The following is a 19,626-nucleotide window of genomic DNA, read 5'->3' on the forward strand; positions in this document are numbered from 1 at the left end:
ACGTGACTGTAAATTAGCCGTAGTTGGCTAGCTAGCAAGCAAGGGATAAGAACGTTTCCAGCCAGTATAGCAATGGAACATTTAGAACGAACAACTGGGTCACGTCCATAGATACAGAACAAAAAGACTGAACGACTGGGTCTTGTCTCTAGCAACCAAACCGATAGAACAAATTACCAGCCGGCTTGCGTAGCAGTGGGTGGGGGGTTACGAACTTTACAACGCCACAACGATTTGTGGGCAATGGGTTCAGAACAACAACAACAAAACTTTATACGAAAAAATTAGACCACCACCCAAAAGGGTGAGTGTGAGGACAAGGGGGCATGTGCTGGGCACAGGTTGACTACTATCTGTGCAAGTGCCTGGTGTAAAGGTATAATGTGTTTACTCCCAGCTACTCATTTTAACGTCTGACCCTAGAGAACACTCAGAGACAGGGGTGATGAACATTGAGAGTAGCGTAGAGAACAGTCTGGTTTTCAGATCCTCCGCGGCTCCCCCGTTCTCCCCTCAGTCTCCCCTCTCCCTCACCTCTGGCCGCCTCATATCAATCAGCAGTCAGCACAGAGGGTGAAAAACAGAGATCAGTAAGTGAGCAGCACTCTCTGAGGAGAAAAACAACAGTCTGGACTGGGTGAGAGGCCTAGCTCCACATCTCCACAAACTTAACACTACCTCCTCCTCTCTGCTCTTTAAAGACTCCTCACAACAGCAGAGTCAGGCACCATTCAAGGGTGCATTTTGAGACATACAGCACATTGAAAGATTCCCCACTGCCTTAAAAGAAGTGCCATACTATAATGCACAGAGAGCAGTAAGATCTTCACCCGCTGTTTTAACATGGTGTTCCAAACAGCTGAAGATGAAAGGGTGTTGGGAAAATGGTCTGTATTTCTGAGGACCCAACATACACATAACAGAACTGCATGGACAGTAAAGGTTACATATGCACCCTTAGGACATGTAATTACCTCCAACTGGGCAACAGGCTTGTGTCTGTGCCAGAGTTAGTGAAAAGCAGATGACCTGTTCAGAACTGTAGAGAGAGGACCTTCTCTAACTGAATTTAGGGAATTGTCAGATGACGTAGTTTTGGACATGTGTTCTGTTTGCGACAATTAATATTTTATTAGAACGTTGAGGGTGAGTGCAGTGTTGAGTGCGAGTGTGTACATACAGTAGAGGCTCCTCCTGGGCTGTGTGGTCCAGGATCAGGGACAGCAGGCCGGCCAGAGCAGAGCAGTGACCGACTGAACACTGCTGCTGAGGACTGACCTTCCCCAGGGCTCTCTCCACACAGTACAGCCACCAGCTGCTCTTCTGCTCTCCTCTCCACACTCCTTTATTTTCCTCTTTCTCTCTCGTTCCCTCACTATCTCGCTCTCTTTCTACCTTTATGTTTCACTCCATTTCTCATTTACTCTTCCCTCTGTCCCTCTCTTTACATTTTCTTTCTCTCTGTCTCTCGCTCTCTTTCTTGCTATCTCAATCCTCTCTATATATCCATCTTTCTCTCTCTCGCCTTTTCTCTCTCCCTATCTCTCTCTCTCTGCATCCAGTGACCCCCCCCCAATCTCCCTACCCATAGCTGGGGTGTGTCCCAGTTGGAGACTCGGAGGGCTAAGGGGTTAGAATTTCAGACTTCAGCCCTCCCATGCACCCCAGTGCACATGTGCTGTCACTCAGTCGCCCCTGCACTCACTGCCCAGAGAAAGAGAGGGAGAGAGACACACAGGGGGTTTGGATTTGAGACATTTGGTTCCATTGCCCAGTACTGTCAGGAACCCTGAGCTTCTCTTAAAACTGGTTTGAGAAAGAGGATCCACCGTGGTCATTGGGTACAGTACGTGTTGGGGTTTGTTGAGAAGATCGCATGCTGGCACAGGAGATGGCATCAAGGGGGTTGGCAGTGCTGTGTGTGCTGGTGGCTGGCCTTGGTCAGGTAGGAAATATCATACTACTTTGAGTACTGTGGTGTCACTCTATAGACTTCATGCCCTACACTTTCTTAAATCACACAGAATTGGAACCATTTCAACTTCAGGCTATAATATATATGCCATTTAGAAGACACTTTTATCCAAAATGACTTACAGTCATGCGTGCATACATTTTACATATGGCTGGTCCTGGGAATCAAACCCACTGCAGTGGCATTACAAGCGCCATGCGCTACCAACTGAGCTACAAATGGATCCATTTGATATTTTCTCACAGTATGCTTGTCAAGACTTTTAATTTGATGTATATGTGTTATTTAAAGCAGTTTAAATGTGATTTAAGTTGTTTTAGCTGTGTTTGTTCTATATTTCCACAGTGCAGGAGTTAGGGGTTAGCTGTGGTGGGACAAACTTTTAGCTGTTTATTTAGTCAATCTATGGTTTATGTTTGAATTGATGAAATAAGCTATGTTTAACATAACAAACTGATTTTCATCAATACAAGTGATAAACATCATGTGAAGAGGTGAACGTGGCTATTGGCTAATCTAAACATTTCAGAACCGTTGTAGATCAGATGATGAATACTCTTGTAAATGACCAACGAATGCTGATGTTTTATACATCAGGCGGAAATCGGGGCTCGACTGTTAGCAGGCTTGTCATCAACACCATTATAAGACACATAATGGATGACATTGTAAACAGACATTTTACTAACATAACTTCAAAACTCATTCAGTCACTAGGGCTGTTTATACATGTAATGGAACCCAGGTTGGAGACTTAGACAATTGGCCCTCAGTAACCTCTTCTGTTGAATGGCCTGAAATCATTATGGATGTTGCAGGTTTGCAGCTAATTCATTTCCAAAAGTATGGATAGCAAGATTTCATTTTTTTTTTAAAGCAATGGCTTTGAATTGATGATGGCAAAGTGTGTAGCCTACTGTATATTTTTATAATGAGATAGTTCTGAAATGGGTAAGGGCAACTATCTGAGTCACATTTTCTTTATTAGTGTATCCATTTCGAGAACCACATGGTAAACGACATCAGCTGTAGAAGATGGTCGTAATAGATCTTTGAAACAGCCGCGGGGAATGCCAGTCAGTCACAGTTTGCCGCCAGCCATCGGCCATGTGTCTTACTGTGATTTAGAGGAACATGAACACCGGGACCATCAACAATAGACTATAGCCCAATGCCCACTCTACACTTGAAGGCCCATACATACATATGATTTGGATTATCCATACACTTCAAATCACATTTAATTAGTCACATGCGTCAAATACAATAGTGAAATGCTCACTTACAAGCACCTAACCAACAATGCAGTTTAAAAAATACGAATAAGAAATTAAAGGAACAAGTCATTAAAGAGCAGCAGTACGATAACAATAATGAGACTATATACAGGGTGTACCGGTACAGAGTCAATGTGCGAGGGCACCGGTTAGTTGAGGTAATTGAGATAATATGTACATGTAGGTAGAGTTATTAAAGTGACTATGCATAGATAATAACAGAGAGTAGCAGCAGTGTAAAAGAGGGGGTGGGCAATGAAAATAGTCTGGGTAGCCATTTGATTAGATGTTCAGGAGTCTTATGGCTTGGGGATAGAAGCTGTTTAGAAGCCTCTTGGACCTAGACTTGGCACACCGGTACTGCTTGCCGTGTGGTAGCAGAGAGAACAGTCTATGACTACGGCGGCTGTAGACTTTGAGCATTTTTAGGGCCTTCCTCTGACACCCCCTGGTATAGAGGTTCTGGATGGCAGGAAACTTGGCCCCAGTGATGTACTGGGCCGTACGCACTACCCTCTGTAGTGCCTTGCATCGGAGGCTGAGCAGTTGCCATACCAGGCAGTGATGCAACCAGTCAGGATACTCTCGATGGTGCAGCTGTAGAACCTTTTGAAGATCTGACGACCCATGCCAAATCTTTTCAGTCTCATGAGGGGGAATAGGTTTTGTCGTGCCCTCTTCACAACTGTCTTGGTGTGCTTTGACCATGTTAGTTTGTTGGACACCAAGGAACTTGAATCTGGACACCAAGGAACTTGAAGCTCTCAACCTGCTCCACTACAGCCCCGCCTGTTAGGGCGGTATGCAAATTGGAGTGGGTCTATGGAATAATGGTGTTGATGTGCGCCATGACCAGCCTTTCAAAGCACTTCATGGCTACAGACGTCGGTAGTTGTTTAGGCAGGTTACTTTAGTGTTCTTGGGCACAGGGACTATGGTGGTCTGCTTAAAACATGTTGGTATTACAGACTCGGACAGGGAGAGGTTGAAAATGTCAGTGAAGACACTTGCCAGTTGGTCAGCGCATGCTCGCAGTACACGTCCTGGTAATCAGTCTGGCCCTGTGGCCTTGTAAATGTTGACCTGTTTAAAGGTTTTACTCACATTGGCTGCAGAGAGAGTGATCCTACAGTCGTCCAGAACAGCTTGTGCTCTCATGCATGTTTCAGTGTTATTTGCTGATGGATCGTCGGAGGGCATAGCGGGATTTCTTATAAGCTTCCGGGTTAGAGTCCCGCTCCTTGAAAGCTGCCGCTCTAGCCTTTAGCTCAGTGCGGATGTAGCCTGTAATCCATGGCTTCTGGTTGGGGTATGTACGTACGGTCACTGTGGGGACAATGTCATCGATGCACTTATTGATGAAGCCAATGACTGATGTAGTGTACTCCTCAATGCCATCAGAAGAATCCCTGAACATATTCCAGTCTGTGCTAGCAAAACAGTCCTGTAGCTTAGCATCTGCTTCATCTGACCACTTTTTTATTGACAGAGTCACTGGTGCTTCCTGCTTTAATTTTTGCTTGTGGGCAGGAATCGGGAGGATAGAATTATGTAATCTATTTCAGTAATCTATCTGTGAGTGGACCAATGTGAGAGACCTAAAACCACAGAACAAGATCCTTCATACCTGAGGATCCTAGTTACTCAGGTTACATACAGCACATCAGATAACTATTGTAGCTCTGTGTGTAAGTTTAACCTATGTGAGTTTGAGGTGTTACAACCCAGTGAGTGGAAAGTGGCTGGCGAGATTTCACAAACACCTACTACATCTACCCCAATGGGAGAAAGGCTGTGTTGTTTTTGAGAATATCCCTGGGAAAGAAAGAGGGTTGTGTTGCCTACAGAGCATGGGCTCTCTTCATAGAGACGGTCATGTTGGCCAGCAGCTGTTCCCAGATGCGTACTTGATGCCATTTGTCCTGCTCAGTAATCCCCGCAGCGGAAAGAGGAGTCGGCCACTCCCTAAACCATGAAATCAGGGACAAATCCGTCCATAAAGCAGCAGCCGGTGCTGAGTTCATGCTCATTGGAAGAAATCACTCAGTACAGCTGCTCAGCGTCTGAATCACAGGCCTGTTCTGTCTGTGTGGATGCTTTCTGTTTTACACAGACTTGGGTTTCAGGAACAGGAAGGGCCTCCACTACAGGGGCAGAATCAACATTAAAACCACCATGCCAATGCACTGTTACTAGAGATTATCTTTCCCAATGGCTCTTTCCCAATTCATATTTCCTTGATTGCTGGCATCCACTCTCCTCACCTCTTTCTCAAAGATCTGAGTGGAGAGGCCTTGGATCTTCCCCTCCAATGTGAGGTGAGGAGAAAGGACACTAAGATGAAGGAAAGACAAATTAGGAAAGAGACAATGTTGTAACAGGCTTTGGTGTTACCTCCCTTTTCACCAGCTGAGTCATTGACCAATTAGTGACCCTTCAAAGGATAGGGTCTCTCTCTTCATGTTGTTAGAAAACAGGTTCCATTTAGTCTTTGTGTTCATGTTCCATTCACAACAGATGTGACAAACATTACATGGAAAGGAACAGGAAAATACATTTTTGAAATGGGACACTTGTTATCCCATCTCATTCAGAGCACCTGATGCCTTGCATCAAAGGATGTTTTCTCTCTGACACAAAAGGTAATGTATTTTCTTTCGAATGAGATAAGGGAATGGCAGTGGCAGACAAGGCCGATGGAACAAAAACAGCAGTGTTAATGGGCACGGTAATGGTCTCTCCTTGGACTTCTATCATGACCCGCTGAAAGAGGACTGACCCTGGAGCGAAGAAGGGGTAGTGGTGGAGGTGGTGGTGGTAGGGGTGGTGGTAGGGGTGGATGGTGGTAAGGGTGGTGGTGGTGTTAGGGATGGTTGTGGTGGTGAGGGTGGTGGTGGTAAAGGTGGTGGTGGGAAGACTCCTGAGCCAGAGCTGGGAGAGAGAAATAAAGGTGACATCATGAGCTGAGGAAGTGGTTTTGGTCCTGGTACAACCTCCCTCAGGTTTTAATAAAATTCCACTCCAAATTAACAAGTGCTATTTTCACTCCCACACTCTGGGAGCGGAGTCCTAAGTAACTCTCGCCGTCCCCACTAGGTCAGCATTCATGAAGCTCAGACATCTGCTTTTGTGAAACCCTGGCTCGTACCCTCAAAAATAGGATGCCCAAGAAGCCATAGCTGAGTGGTTGGGAAGCGAGGTAGATAGGTGCTCATTACAAGACAATGAATGAGCCTTTGGAACAGTGACGGAGGGGGAACATGAGGGGAACAGGGGCACCTGTCTGACCCTCCACCCCATGACCAGAGGGATTGTCAGGCATGCTGCCTGCATTCTCTCCCTCTTCCCCTCCTGCTCATGCTGTGGCACTCTGGCCAGTTCACATACACAGACTGTACCTCCACTCAGCTAGCACATGGCTGACTCAGGGGTCTATTTTATATTCTATTTTAGAGAGGCAAGTCTCTAAAGTTATGACTTACTGTTCGAATCCGTAACAAAGCAGACATAGAATTGGAACTCTAGCAAGAGCATACTGTAATTGTAAAAGCCTTATGTTTCTGTCTAGATATGTATGAGTGATGGTAAATATCTGTGTCTCTTGCACTGATGACCCTATGACCAGCTGCGGTAAATGGAGTGAATTAAGCAAATCTAGTTGTTTTATCACACAGCAGCTACTACTGTAAACCACAAATACATATTTCAAACAGAGTTACTACTCTCATGACATACCTCATATAGTTGGTGCAAGCTTGCAACAGCTCTGAAGATATAAGGGAAGGGTATCAGTCATGCTCCCCCACCATGTAACTTTTTTTTCTCTCACTCATTTTCAAGGCACTTGTTTTTTGTTGTTGTTTATCATTTGAAATCCCTCCCCTGACTGAGCATCCTTGACTCAACAGCATGAATTTGAATAATTTCATCCTTGGATACTATAGTAGACAACGGCATACTGTTATATCGACCAAGCTTCAGTAAATAATTGTCCACTCCATGGGACAGATGTTGGTCTCTTAGCAGCTAAGTTTCATTCACAAAATGCAGCATCTAAATGAGTCTGAGAGATTGGCACACTTTCAAAGCTATTTTTAGAGACAACCGAGAGAGTTGCCAAGGGTCCTTGCTGCTGGCACTACCCATGACAGTCTCGCTTCAGCTCCTCAATGTGGGGTCAGTCTGAGCAGTATTTTCGTCACAGCAACCGCTTAATACGTGGAAACGTTGCCGCAAACCTTTTGACAGTAAACGTTATCACACACCGCGAATAAGATCATGGATGTTTTGATTGTGAAATACATAGTGATTTTGAAATACAATTTATTGAGATACTCTGCATAGTTGTATATCAAGCTTGTTGACCTTGATATCAGCAACGCTGACCGCAATAACACATCTGTTCTGATACCTTGACTTTAACTTTCCCAATACGTTTGCCAGCTTATTCCCTCCTCTTGGCCGCGTCATTAACCAGGCTGCAAATCAACACAAATAAACAATTGAAAGGTTGTGTATAAAGTATGATCTGGTTTGGTACAGCGAGACACTTTATGTCAACAGCAGACTCATAGAAAAAGATTCCTTACCCTACCTACCTACTTCAGAGCACAGTCCTACCTACCTACTTCAGAGTGCAGTCCTACCTACCTACTTCAGAGCGCAGTCCTACCTACCTACTTCAGAGCACAGTACACCTCACTGTGTTAATGGGGGTGTTGACCCCCAAGAGACACCAGGCAACTGCTGGCCACGGGGTGAGAGGCCAAGGTGTAAAAGTATCTGGGGAAAAAGTCCCTAAAACAGTTAATGTTGGTGAGAAGAAAGAGGAGGCCTGCTGTCCTTCACCCTAGCTGTCAGAGGTGACTGGTGCTAATTGGTAAGATGACTCCTAGGTGTAGCCCAGTCACTGCTGAACTGGAAAAGAGATGAAGACATTACAGAGCCCTCCTGGTTTTGTTTGCCACCCAGATGGAGTTGAGACCACAGGAGATCAACACAATGATTTTAACTGTGTCTGTTTACCGATTCTCTTCAGAATGTAGCAGGCTCTTTCCAAATTAGACCTCTAGCCCCATTCAACAACCTGATCTCACAAAACTAAACAGGAGCACAGTGTTCAGTTTTAGTTCACAAGGCTAGACCTCAACATCTATTTCTCTAATTCTGATAGTATATGCTATTATTTTACTTGAGATATTCTTCCTGAGCTGTTGTTGTATTCAATCAAAACCAGTAACCCCACAACAACAAAAAACCTGTTTGAATTCACAAGTTGCTGAGTAGAGCGGTTGAATCAGGAATTCAACAGGAATGCAGTTTCAGTCTTAACCGTATCATCCAGTTACAGATTTTGATTGAACAGGGCCTTTGGCCTCTGACTGGCCGTAGCTTGATCTCTGATCTGTGATCAGAGCGGTAGTGGAAGGTGAGAAGGATTTGCTGTCTAGACTGGTATGTGAGTGTAAACATCTCTGTATGAGCGTAGGCAGGGCCACACCAGTGGCTTAGGGTCGGGGTCAGGAATATAGAGCACTCTAAGATTAGTCTGCTCCTAACTCAGCCTGCACATAGTTGACATTCTCCTCAGACTGTACGCTACAGCAGCGTAACAAAGTGCCAGTGTGCCACATCTCCAGGCCTAAGGGACAGGGAAGGGCCACCATGTCCCAATATACAATAGTGATTCAATCTAATAATGTATTCCGCATATCAGTGTCTTTATGTATGGAAAGAGTCACGTGAGGAATGGGCTATGGTCAATGTTCCATATTCTGTTTAGTTGTGTTAACATGTTATTACTCTGAAATTACACGTTGTTACTACAGACTTTATGATTGACGATGAAAAGCTGAATGAGAACAAAAAGTGTTATTTTTATATAGACAATACTTATCTGCCAATGACCGTGATCATGTTGTTACCACTAAATGCTGATCTTTTTCTTCTGAAGAGTGATGACAGGTGGTGTCTTTCTTAAGGAATGTGTGTTTGAATGTGTGTGTGAGGAATTCTGTCATCAGAGCGGATTCGTAAGGTGACCCCCAACCCCTAGTCAGGTGCAAAGTTGAACATAAAGGGGAGTCTGTAAGTGTGAGAAAGAGAGAGGGTGGGAAATCACGGGAACTAAATCCATAGGTGACAGCTGGTGTGAGTGTGTCTGAGTGTGTCTGAGTGTGTGCTTGAGATAAAGGCAGAGCGTGCGTGATAGAGAATGAGAATGAACACGAGAGTAATTGTTTTTTGGCAGGCATGATGGGACCCATGTCGTCCAAAAAGTTATACTTTTGACTCATTGGAACATAGAACATTCTTCCAAGAGTCTTGATGATCATCCAGGTGCTTCCAGGTGCTTTTTGGCAAACTTGAGTCAACTTTTTGGATGAGATGGGTCCCATTATGTCTGGTGAAAACCAAACACTGCATTCAACAGTAAGAACCTCATACCAACGGTCAAGCATGGTGGTGGTAGTGTGATGGTTTGGGGATGCTTTGCTGCCTCAGGACCTGGACGACTTGTCTTAATAGAAGGAACCATGAATAACCATGAACCATGAGCCATGAATTCTGCTCTGTATCAGATAATTCTATAGGAGAATGTTAGGCCATCCATCTGTGAGCTGAACCTGAAGCGCAGCTGGGTCATACAGGAAGACAACGATCCAAAATACAATAAATTCTACATGAAAATGGCTAAAAAGCAACACATTTGCGGTTTAGGAATGGCCTAGTCAAAGTCCAGACCTAATCCCAATTGAGATGTTGTGGCAGGACTTGAAACAAGCAGTATATGCTTGAAAACCCTGTCGCTTAGTTAAAGCAGTTCTGTATGGAAGAGTGGACAAAATGTCCACCACAGCGACGTGAGAGACTGATCAACAACTACAGGAAGCGTTTGGCTGCAGGGATTGCAGCTAAAAGGTGGCACAACCAGTTCTTTGGAGTAAGGGGGCAATTACTTTTTCACACAGGGAATTGAGTGTTGCATAGCTGTTAATTAAATAAATAAAATAAGTATCATATTTTTATAAACTCAGGTTCCTTTTATCTAATATTAGGTTTTGGTTGAAGATCTGATAACATACAGTATCAAAAATATACAAAAGTACAGAAAATCAGAAAGGGGGCTAATACTTTTTCACGGCACTATATGCATACTGTAATGTAATGTATTCTCAGACGTGAAATCCACAGGTTAGGGCCTAATGAATTTATTTCAATTGACTGATTTCCTCATATGAACTGTAACTCAGTAAAACCTTTGAAATTGCTGCATGTTCCGTTTATATTTTTGTTCTATGTACAATATTCACTGAGTATACAAAACATTAAGAACACCTGCTCTTTCCATGAGATAGACTGACCAGGTGAATCCAGGTGAATGGATCCCTTATTGACATCACTTAATAAATCCACTCCAATCAGTGTGGTTGAAGGGGAGGAGAGAGGTTAAAGAAGGATTTTTAAGCCTTGAGACATGGCTTGTATGTGTGCCATTCAAAGGCTGAATGGAGAAGATAGCAGATTTAAGTGCTTTTGAATGGGGCAAGGTAGTACAACCTGGTCTAAGACCATTTCATATTATTCTGTACGTGAATCCGAGAAACTCCATTTAGTATGGTATATTACGTTTCGTATGGTATGTATTCACTTGTGGATGTCCATCACCTATTTTGTAGACATGTTATGAAATATAATTCATATTATATGTTACGAATTTTAAAAACGTACAATATGTTATGAATTTGCAAAACATACTACAGTTGAAGTTGGAAGTTTACGTACACTTGGGTTGGAGTCATTAAAACTCGTTTTTCAACCACTCCACACATTTCGTGTTAACAAACTATAGTTTTGGCAAGTCAGTTAGGACATCTACTTTGTGCATGACACAAGTCATTTTTCCAACAATTGTTTACAGACAGATTATTTCACTTATAATTCACTGTATCACAATTCCAGTGTGTCAGAAGTTTACATACACTAAGTTGTACCTGTGGACGTATTTCAAGGCCTGCCTTCAAACTCAGTGCCTCTTTGCGTGACATCATGGGAAAATCAAAATAAATCAGCCAAGACCTCAGGAAAACAAATGTAGACCTTCACAAGTCTGGTTCAACCTTGGGAGCAATTTCCAAACGCCAGAAGGTACTACGTTCATCTGCACAAACAATAGTACGAAAGTATAAACACCATGGGACCGCGCAGACGTCATACCGCTCAGGAAGGAGACGCGTTCTGTCTCCTAGAGATGAACGTACTTTGGTGCGAAAAGTGCAAATAAATTCCAGAACAATAGCAAAGGACCTTGTGAAGATGCTGGAGGAAACAGGTACAAAAGTATCTATATCCACAGTAAAACGAGTGCTATATCGACAAGGTTGAAGCCACTGCTCCAAAACAGCCATAAAAAAGACAGACTATGGTTTGCAACTGCACATCGGGACAAAGATCGTACTTTTTGGGAGAAATGTCCTCTGGTTTGATTAAACAAAAATAGAACTGTTTGGCAATAATGACCATTGTTATGTTTGGAGGAAAAAGGGAGAGGCTTGCATGCCGAAGAACACCATCCATGGGGCGGCAGGGTAGCCTAGTGGTTAGAGCGTTGGACTAGTAACCGGAAGGTTGCGAGTTCAAACCCCCGAGCTGACAAGGTACAAATCAGTTGTTCTGCCCCTGAACAGGCAGTTAACCCACTGTTCCCAGGCCATCATTGAAAATAAGAATTTGTTCTTAACTGACTTGCCTAGTTAAATAAAGGTAAAAAAAAAAAAAAAAAGAAATCCCAACCGTGAAGCATGAGGGTGGCAGCATCATGTTGTGGGGATGTTTTGCTGCAGGAGGGACTGGTGCACTTCACAAAATAGATGGCATCATGAGGCAGGAAAATTCTGTGGATATATTGAAGCAACATCTCAAGACATCAATCAGGAAGTTAAAACTTGGTCGCAAATGGGTCTTCCAAATGGCATACTTCCAAAGTTGGGGCAAAATGGCTTAAGGACAACAAAGTCAAGGTATTGGAGTGGCCATCACCAAGCCCTGACCTCAATCCTATAGAAAATGTGTGGGCAGAACTGAAAAAGCGTGTGCGAGCAAGGAGGCCTACAAACCCGACTCAGTTACACCAGCTCTGTCAGGAGGAATAGGCCAAAATTCACCCAACTTATTGTGGGAAGCTTGTGGAAGGCTACCCAAAATGTTTGACCCAAGTTAAACAATTTATAATGACATTTCACGTTCTTAAAATAAAGTGGTGATCCTAACTGACCTAAGACAGGAAATGTTTTACTAGGACTAAATGTCAGCAATTGTGAAAAACTGAGTGTATATGAATGTCCAACTTCAACTGTATATGCTACGAATTTGCAAAACATATGATATAATGATATACAAATTCTAGCTAGGTTGCCAATGTTAGCTTGCTGACTAACATTAGATTGGTTAGGGGTTAATGTTAGGGTTAGGTTTAGGAGTTAGGTTAATGTTAGGGTTAGGGATAACTAAAAGTGTTAAGGTTAGGGGAAGGGTTAGCTAACATGCTAAGTAGTTGTAAAGTAGATAAAAAGTAGTAAGTAGTTGAAAAGTTGCTAACTAGCTAAAATGCTAAGGTTGTTCCACCCATCCAACCACCCTACTTTTGTTTTTGCCTTAAGTAACTATCTGCCAAACGTAACACATCATACTAATTTGAGCGTCCAGGATTTACATTTACTTAGTCTACGAGACCAGGCTGGATAGTAGGTGCCAGGAGAAACCGGTTTGTGTCAAGAACTGCAACACTGCTGGGTTTTTCACACTCAACACTTTCCCTTGTGTATCAAAAATGGTCCACCACCCAAAGGACATCCAGACAACTTGACACAACTGTGGAAAGCATTGCAGTCAACATGGGCCAGCATCCCTGTGGGATGTGTTCCTAATGTTTGGTATACTCAGTGTATGTCTCCCCACACCGTGGCTATTGAGGGATTCAAGACCATGTCGTTTTTTTTATTGATCTCAGATTCTGTCTGTCATTGTAAAAGTAGCCTGTCATTTAGATCATTTGTGAGGTAAAGTCTCCAGTCATCTAATTTTTTCCCTGGACGCTAGGCTACAAAATAATTGTCCCCATGTGTGCAACTTATGCAAGCACCATTTCTTTATTACAATTGTGATTTATTTTCATACGTTCTGGTACTTCAGAGCACCCCCCCCCAGAGCACCCCCCTCTCGGGCTCACTTTTTGTTTCCAGCACCTCCCAATTTACAAATTAAGCACTGGAGATGTAGTGTGTGAAACCTGAACCCATGCCTCTCCACCCCCTCACCCACTTTAGGGACGGGGCAGGGGGGGGTCACCATTCAACAACCACCAGGCCGCAGAGAGAGGCCAGCTGCTGCATCCCTCACCAACTGATATTAGTAGCCACAACACGACTACCAAAAATATACAAATGTATTTGGGTTCTGTACTCCTTGACATGAAGAATGTGAATCATGATTTAAACGACTTCATTCATCCAGAAATGTATGGCCCTCACTCAGAGCATCTAAATGGTCTAAATGAACCCCATTCTGTTGCCCCCAGGTCGGGAGCAGTGGCCAAGCGGGCAGGGAGGACCTGAACCCAGCGGCCCTGTATCCATGGAGACAGAGGAGCAGTGGGGGTCTGAGCAGGGTGAAGAGGGACTGGATCATCCCTCCAATCAGGGTGCTGGAGAACAGCAAGCAAGTCCCTGAAAACCTGGTCCAGGTACTGAATCACGTCATCTCATCTATACTGATGTTAGGGCCTCTATATTGTACACATTAACTGATGAGAGTGTTGGCTAAGTGACTACAACGTAAATGTTAGGGTAACACTGACACTTTTTGGTCCAGTGAAATTGATCTTACCAAACATGGTATGTAAGATCAGTCACGTGTGATCAAGACAACCTACTGCTCTCAGACTAAAGTGAACATGGCTATTGTCCAGACAGACAGCCATTTAAACTGAGCATGAAAGAGCCACGCTGGCCTCTCTGACCTCCAGAACCACTAACCAGTTATGTGCTGTTGCTCTCCCTCTCTGTTCCCATCAGTGAACACATTCACATCTGGTACTCTATGTGCTCTATGTACTCTATATTATACTATGTTCTGTTCAGTTCACTCTCCTCTCACCCTTCTAATGAGATTCTCACCCAGCCATCCTCCTGTGTTGTTTGTTCCTCCAGATCAAATCAGACAAGATTTTCACTGGAGAAGTGATCTACAAGTTGGAAGGACCAGGGGTTGACCAGGACCCTAAGGACCTGTTTGAGATAGATGATAAAACAGGCTGGATCAGGAGCATGATTCCCCTGGACAGAGAGAAATACAGAAGCTTCACGGTACAACTCACAGGAGAGACATTAGCACTATTGCATTTGACACATAAATTATACTATGTCACTGCAGGTCAGCCAGAACCCTTCTTTTGTTTGGGTAACAAGGAATGTCACATGACATAATAGCATGTTATTCAATGTTAGCATGTCATCCAATGTTTTTCAACTGAACGTCTACCAATGCGATTTTGTTAAATTGACTGTCTTGGTTGAGTGAGAAGGGAAGTATGTTACTATAGTGGGTTGTTTTCTTCGCAGGTCTACATGAGCAGCTGAGTATAGACACAAATCACAGTCAATAAGCTGAGAATTGTGTAAGAACAGCAAACACTATGAATGAAAAGAGGATGTCGAGAAACATAAGAGTAATGTCGTGTTTCTGTTCTCTACAGCTGAAAGCCTTTGCCCTGTCGCCCAGTGGAGAGAGACTGGAGAATCCCTCCACCATTGAGATCGTAGTGCTGGATCAAAATGATAACCGGCCCAACTTCTCCCAGAAAGAGTTTGCTGGATCCGTTTATGAATTCTCCGTACCAGGTAAACAGATGCATCACCTACACACGCTGTGGATGTACACACACAGTCGGTACACAAAATGCCAACTGATTGGGTAGTGAACTGAGAGAGTGATTGTTGTTGTTTTAACAGGCACATCTGTGATGTCTGTGACTGCGACTGATGCTGACGACCCAACCACAGACAACGCTATCCTGAGCTACTCCATCATTGGCCAGGAGAGCATCCCGCCTCTCCGCATCAACAAGACCATGTTTGGCATCAACAACGAGACAGGGGCCATTTACACACGAGACGTGGGTCTAGACTGGGAGGTAGGGGCTCTTCCTTTGTCTTTTCATTGACCCATTATTTAGATCATGCCCTTTCTGGTTCAACAGAGGCACAATATTTTGACAGGTGTTTGAAAGGAAAAACTAATTCATGTCAAATAATATGCTGTATGTGCCATAAATGACTGTGAACGTCTGTGCATTCCTTACAGGTGGTTAAAGGCTTTAGGTTGAAACTGCAGGTTGCTGACATGTCAGGCATGGGGTTAACCAGTCTTGCGAATGCAGTCATACATGTGACTGACATCAACAACAACCCCCCACGATTCTCCCCAGACCTGGTGAGTTTCACTGTTTAATCTCTCAGAAGCGGTTAGCTCCCTTCCATTAATTTACTTTTATCAGATGATATAAACGATATGGACACATCATTCAGGCCAGCTTCAAAATATAGACATGCACATTCACATATGTTTATATGAACTAAACACAACACAACTGCGTTGTGTCTCTGTTTCCTGAATACAGTACACTATGTCAGCTGTGGAGAACAAAATAGACTTTGTGATTGGCTGGGTCAACGCCACAGACAATGATGAGCCAGGGACAGGAAACTGGGAGACAAAATACACCATCGCCAAGGGCAACCCCTCTAGGAACTTTGCCATTCGCACAGACCCTGTGACCAACGAGGGTATTCTGTCAGTGGTGAAGGTAAGTTATTCTCCATCCGGCAAGAGGACGGGAGGGAATGTGTGGGGGACATTCTGGCTCCATGTTAGAATGACAAACATGACAATCAGTTAATCCAGTTTATATAAAGCCTATATAGAGTATAGAGCATGTGTTCACACACAGTCAGAGCCAGGCCTTGATACATGACACTGTTACCCCATCTAGTGGTGACTAACTATCCAAGTTGTCTTTCAAAACCTCTGCCTTTTTTGTTTGTTATTGCAGGCTCTGGACTACGAGTCCCAAGAGGTGTATACTCTGACTCTGACAGTGGAGAATGTGAACCCTCTCAGCATCAAGGCCCCCAAGAACCCTGTAAGCAGTGCCACAGTGGTGGTGACCGTGGTGAATGAGAACGAGGCCCCACGCTTTATTAAAGACCCCATAGAGATCTTGGTTCCTGAGTCTGTGGACCCTGGCACCGTGCTGGCCAGTAACATCGCCTACGATCCCGATAATGCAAAACTCAAGTAAGATTGGTGCACTGGAGAACTCTTTCATTTGTGTTTACACGGAATATATAAGAATATACATTTATATACTATCTGTGTCTATAAGGAAATTAAAACATTGCTGTCATTTCAATCAGGTATGACATACTCAGAGATCCTGAGGGATGGCTTATAATCAATCACGAGACTGGAGAAATCGCAGCCAGGAAACCGTTCAATGTCCTCTCCCCTCACGTCAAGAACAACATTTACAATGCAGTCATCAGAGTCACAGACACAGGTGAGTATCCCGAGTTAGCCACTGCTTCACCTCACGTAACTTGAGGCGTCAGGTCAAGCAGGAAGTGACAGTAAATAATGATACCATTTCCTCCTAGACGCTGGTGGAATCTCGACCACAGCGTCTCTGGTGATCACGTTGTGGGAGACCAATGACTTCCTCCCTCAGCTGTTCCCCTTGATGGGGACGGTGTGCAGCGAGTCAGGCCGGAAGGCATCTGGTCTGTTCCTGACTGCTGTGGATGAGGACCTGCCCCCTCACGCTGAACCCTTCACCTTCCACCTGCAAGACATTAATGTGTCTGCCAACTGGACCATCATACAGGTCAATGGTAAGGACAGAATTAGATACACCTATCGTCCAAGACATATGTTATGTCTTCTCATTCCAACTCCCTCTATCTGTGTTTGTGTCACTCTCTCTCTCTCTCTCCAGAGACACATGCAGTGCTGCGACCCCTGGTAGAGCTGGAGACAGGGGAATATGGTGTCACTGTGTTGGTGACTGACTCTGGCACCCCAAGTCTCAGTGCATATGCTCAGGTCAATGTGACGGTGTGTCCGTGTGGGAAAGACGGTGAATGTAAGACCGAAGCTGCTGCCATATTCGGAACACGAGTTGGTGTCAGCTTCATCGCCTTACTGGTCATCATGGCCAGCATCGCACTCCTGCTGTGTAAGCTATACCTCATGTAAACCCTCACAACACCTGAACAAAGCACATCGCTACATGAACACACACATTTTCCCAAATGTTTCTGTGCAGTGAGATGGGTCTCTGTGTTCTCAGTGTTGCTACTCCTGGCTGTAGCCGTGGGTAACTGCAGACGGCATCATATGAAGAAAGGAGAAGGTCTGTTGGTGGGGGATTCAGACGAAGACATCCGTGACAACGTCCTGAACTATGACGAGCAGGGTGGTGGAGAGGAGGATGAGGTTAGACATAACACGTTACAGCTGGCAGAACCAAGTTCTGGTGACATCGCCTCTCTTGTCCTATAGACACTTCATATTCCTCATCCTTTACTCTCACTAGAATGCCTTCAACATTGACCTACTGAGGAACCCAACGGATGTGGGACCACTCCCAATATCCTACTACCCTCCCGTCTCTGGCATCCCCAGGGGAAAGCAGCCACTCAGGAAAGACTACCCAGACAACCTGCCCTCCCCCTCGTATCCACGGAAACCCCCAGCGGACCCCACTGACATTGAGGACTTCATCAATGATGTGAGAAAGGATTCCATCATGGCCCTGGCCTATTGTTTTAGTCCGTTGAAATAAGAACGGTCCAAATCCCTAGAGAGAAACGAATGTATTTCTTGCCTATTTGTGTCTCCACAGGGCCTGGAGGCAGCAGACCATGACCCCAACATCCCTCCCTATGACACAGCTCTGATCTATGACTACGAGGGTGATGGCTCCCTGGCAGGCAGCCTGAGCTCCATCGCCTCAGCCAGCTCAGACGGCGACCAGGACTATGACTACCTCAACGACTGGGGACCACGCTTTAAGAAACTGGCCAACATGTACGACCCACGCTAAGGAGACTGCCTGGTTATTTAGCTACCAGTACATTTACCGTAGCTTTATCCTCAGATGCCATCTATTTTCTCCTAAACTCCACCCAACTCCATATTCTTCATCATACATCCTCCCTCTTCTTGTAGCTAGAACCTGAGATCATCCTCAGTGTAGGACAGGGTAGAATTTTGACTAGTTGGCAGAGGTTTAGAGTGGATCTCTGTGTTCCTATTCCTTTATGTTTCCAATTGTCTCCGGCAGTGCATTAGCTCAATTCTTTAGGCTCTTTTGACACTATTGTCCTCCTCCAATCCCTCTCTTTGCAACTGTAAAAGGTCACCGTTGTCATTTTCAGGACTATCATGGGTAATGTTGATATTCTCCTCCCAGTTCAGCGACTTTCTGACCGGCTTGAAGAGACAACCACACAGCACTCTGCAACATATGAATGGTTCACCTTGTGCTGAGTGGTATGCGTGTGAATGGCGAAGGGAGGGAAGGAAACACATGGTAGAGCATACCAATGAGAGAAGAGAAATATGCACTGTAGTCCTCCAGTCAGTCAGTCCATAGAGCCACTTAAAACCAGTGGCCTTGCCAGTCAGGTGTGTCGTCTTGAAGGTTTCTCTAATCATTTTTTGGTTTGTGTTTTGTAGAAAGCTTTTTATGTGAGAGGAATGTAGAGAAAGGTTGACCATGTACTTAAACAGTGATGGCAAAAAGGGCTAAGCATGCTATAAAGGGAAACAGAACGTCTGTGGAATTGTACCCATGTCTGGTATTAACTTTTAAAATACTTTGTGACCTCTACCATATGAAAACATTTTGATTTTCTAAATGCTGTTACGTTTTCCTTTTTTTATAAATATTTTGTACATATTTTTTCCATTTCTTTAATTTAGTTTTCCCCTAACATTACATTAATCCTCAACTCCTAAAACAAACTCCACTTGGGAGGTCTATACACTGATAATTCTCCTTCAGTTTGACACCTACAATTAAAACATTTGAAGCCAATAACCAATGCTATTACATTTGAGGAGATATGGCTTGGTGGACAGTTTTCCTTCCAACATAAAGCAATACTCAAACTCCTGTGAGAACCAATGGTTTGGATGTGACATTTTTGTTTTCTTGATTGACATGTATAAATTACTTTACATAATACATAAAAATGTTTCAAAGCAGTTCTCATATTACTATTCATTTATAAATACTCAAAATAGAGGACATTT

The 19,626-nt window shown here is 44.1% G+C and overlaps 1 protein-coding gene across 1 annotated transcript; it reads left to right on the forward strand.

Annotated features, from left to right (window-relative positions):
- The first annotated feature begins 226 nt into the window (after nucleotides 1-226).
- LOC110526307 (cadherin-15) lies at nucleotides 227-19,578 on the forward strand. The gene is made up of 14 exons (XM_021607143.3): nucleotides 227-1,945; nucleotides 13,829-13,993; nucleotides 14,460-14,615; nucleotides 15,005-15,149; nucleotides 15,261-15,442; nucleotides 15,613-15,741; nucleotides 15,929-16,114; nucleotides 16,361-16,605; nucleotides 16,725-16,867; nucleotides 16,965-17,198; nucleotides 17,303-17,542; nucleotides 17,657-17,802; nucleotides 17,903-18,097; nucleotides 18,212-19,578. Exons 1-14 carry the CDS (start codon nucleotides 1,877-1,879, stop codon nucleotides 18,410-18,412), a joined length of 2,436 nt encoding a protein of 811 aa, XP_021462818.1. The 5' UTR covers nucleotides 227-1,876; the 3' UTR covers nucleotides 18,413-19,578.
- Nucleotides 19,579-19,626: the final 48 nt, after the last annotated feature.

This window comes from Oncorhynchus mykiss, chromosome 6 (genome assembly GCF_057628025.1).
Source record: "Oncorhynchus mykiss isolate SJ-2025 chromosome 6, ASM5762802v1, whole genome shotgun sequence".
Classification (NCBI taxonomy): Eukaryota; Metazoa; Chordata; class Actinopteri; order Salmoniformes; family Salmonidae; genus Oncorhynchus; species Oncorhynchus mykiss.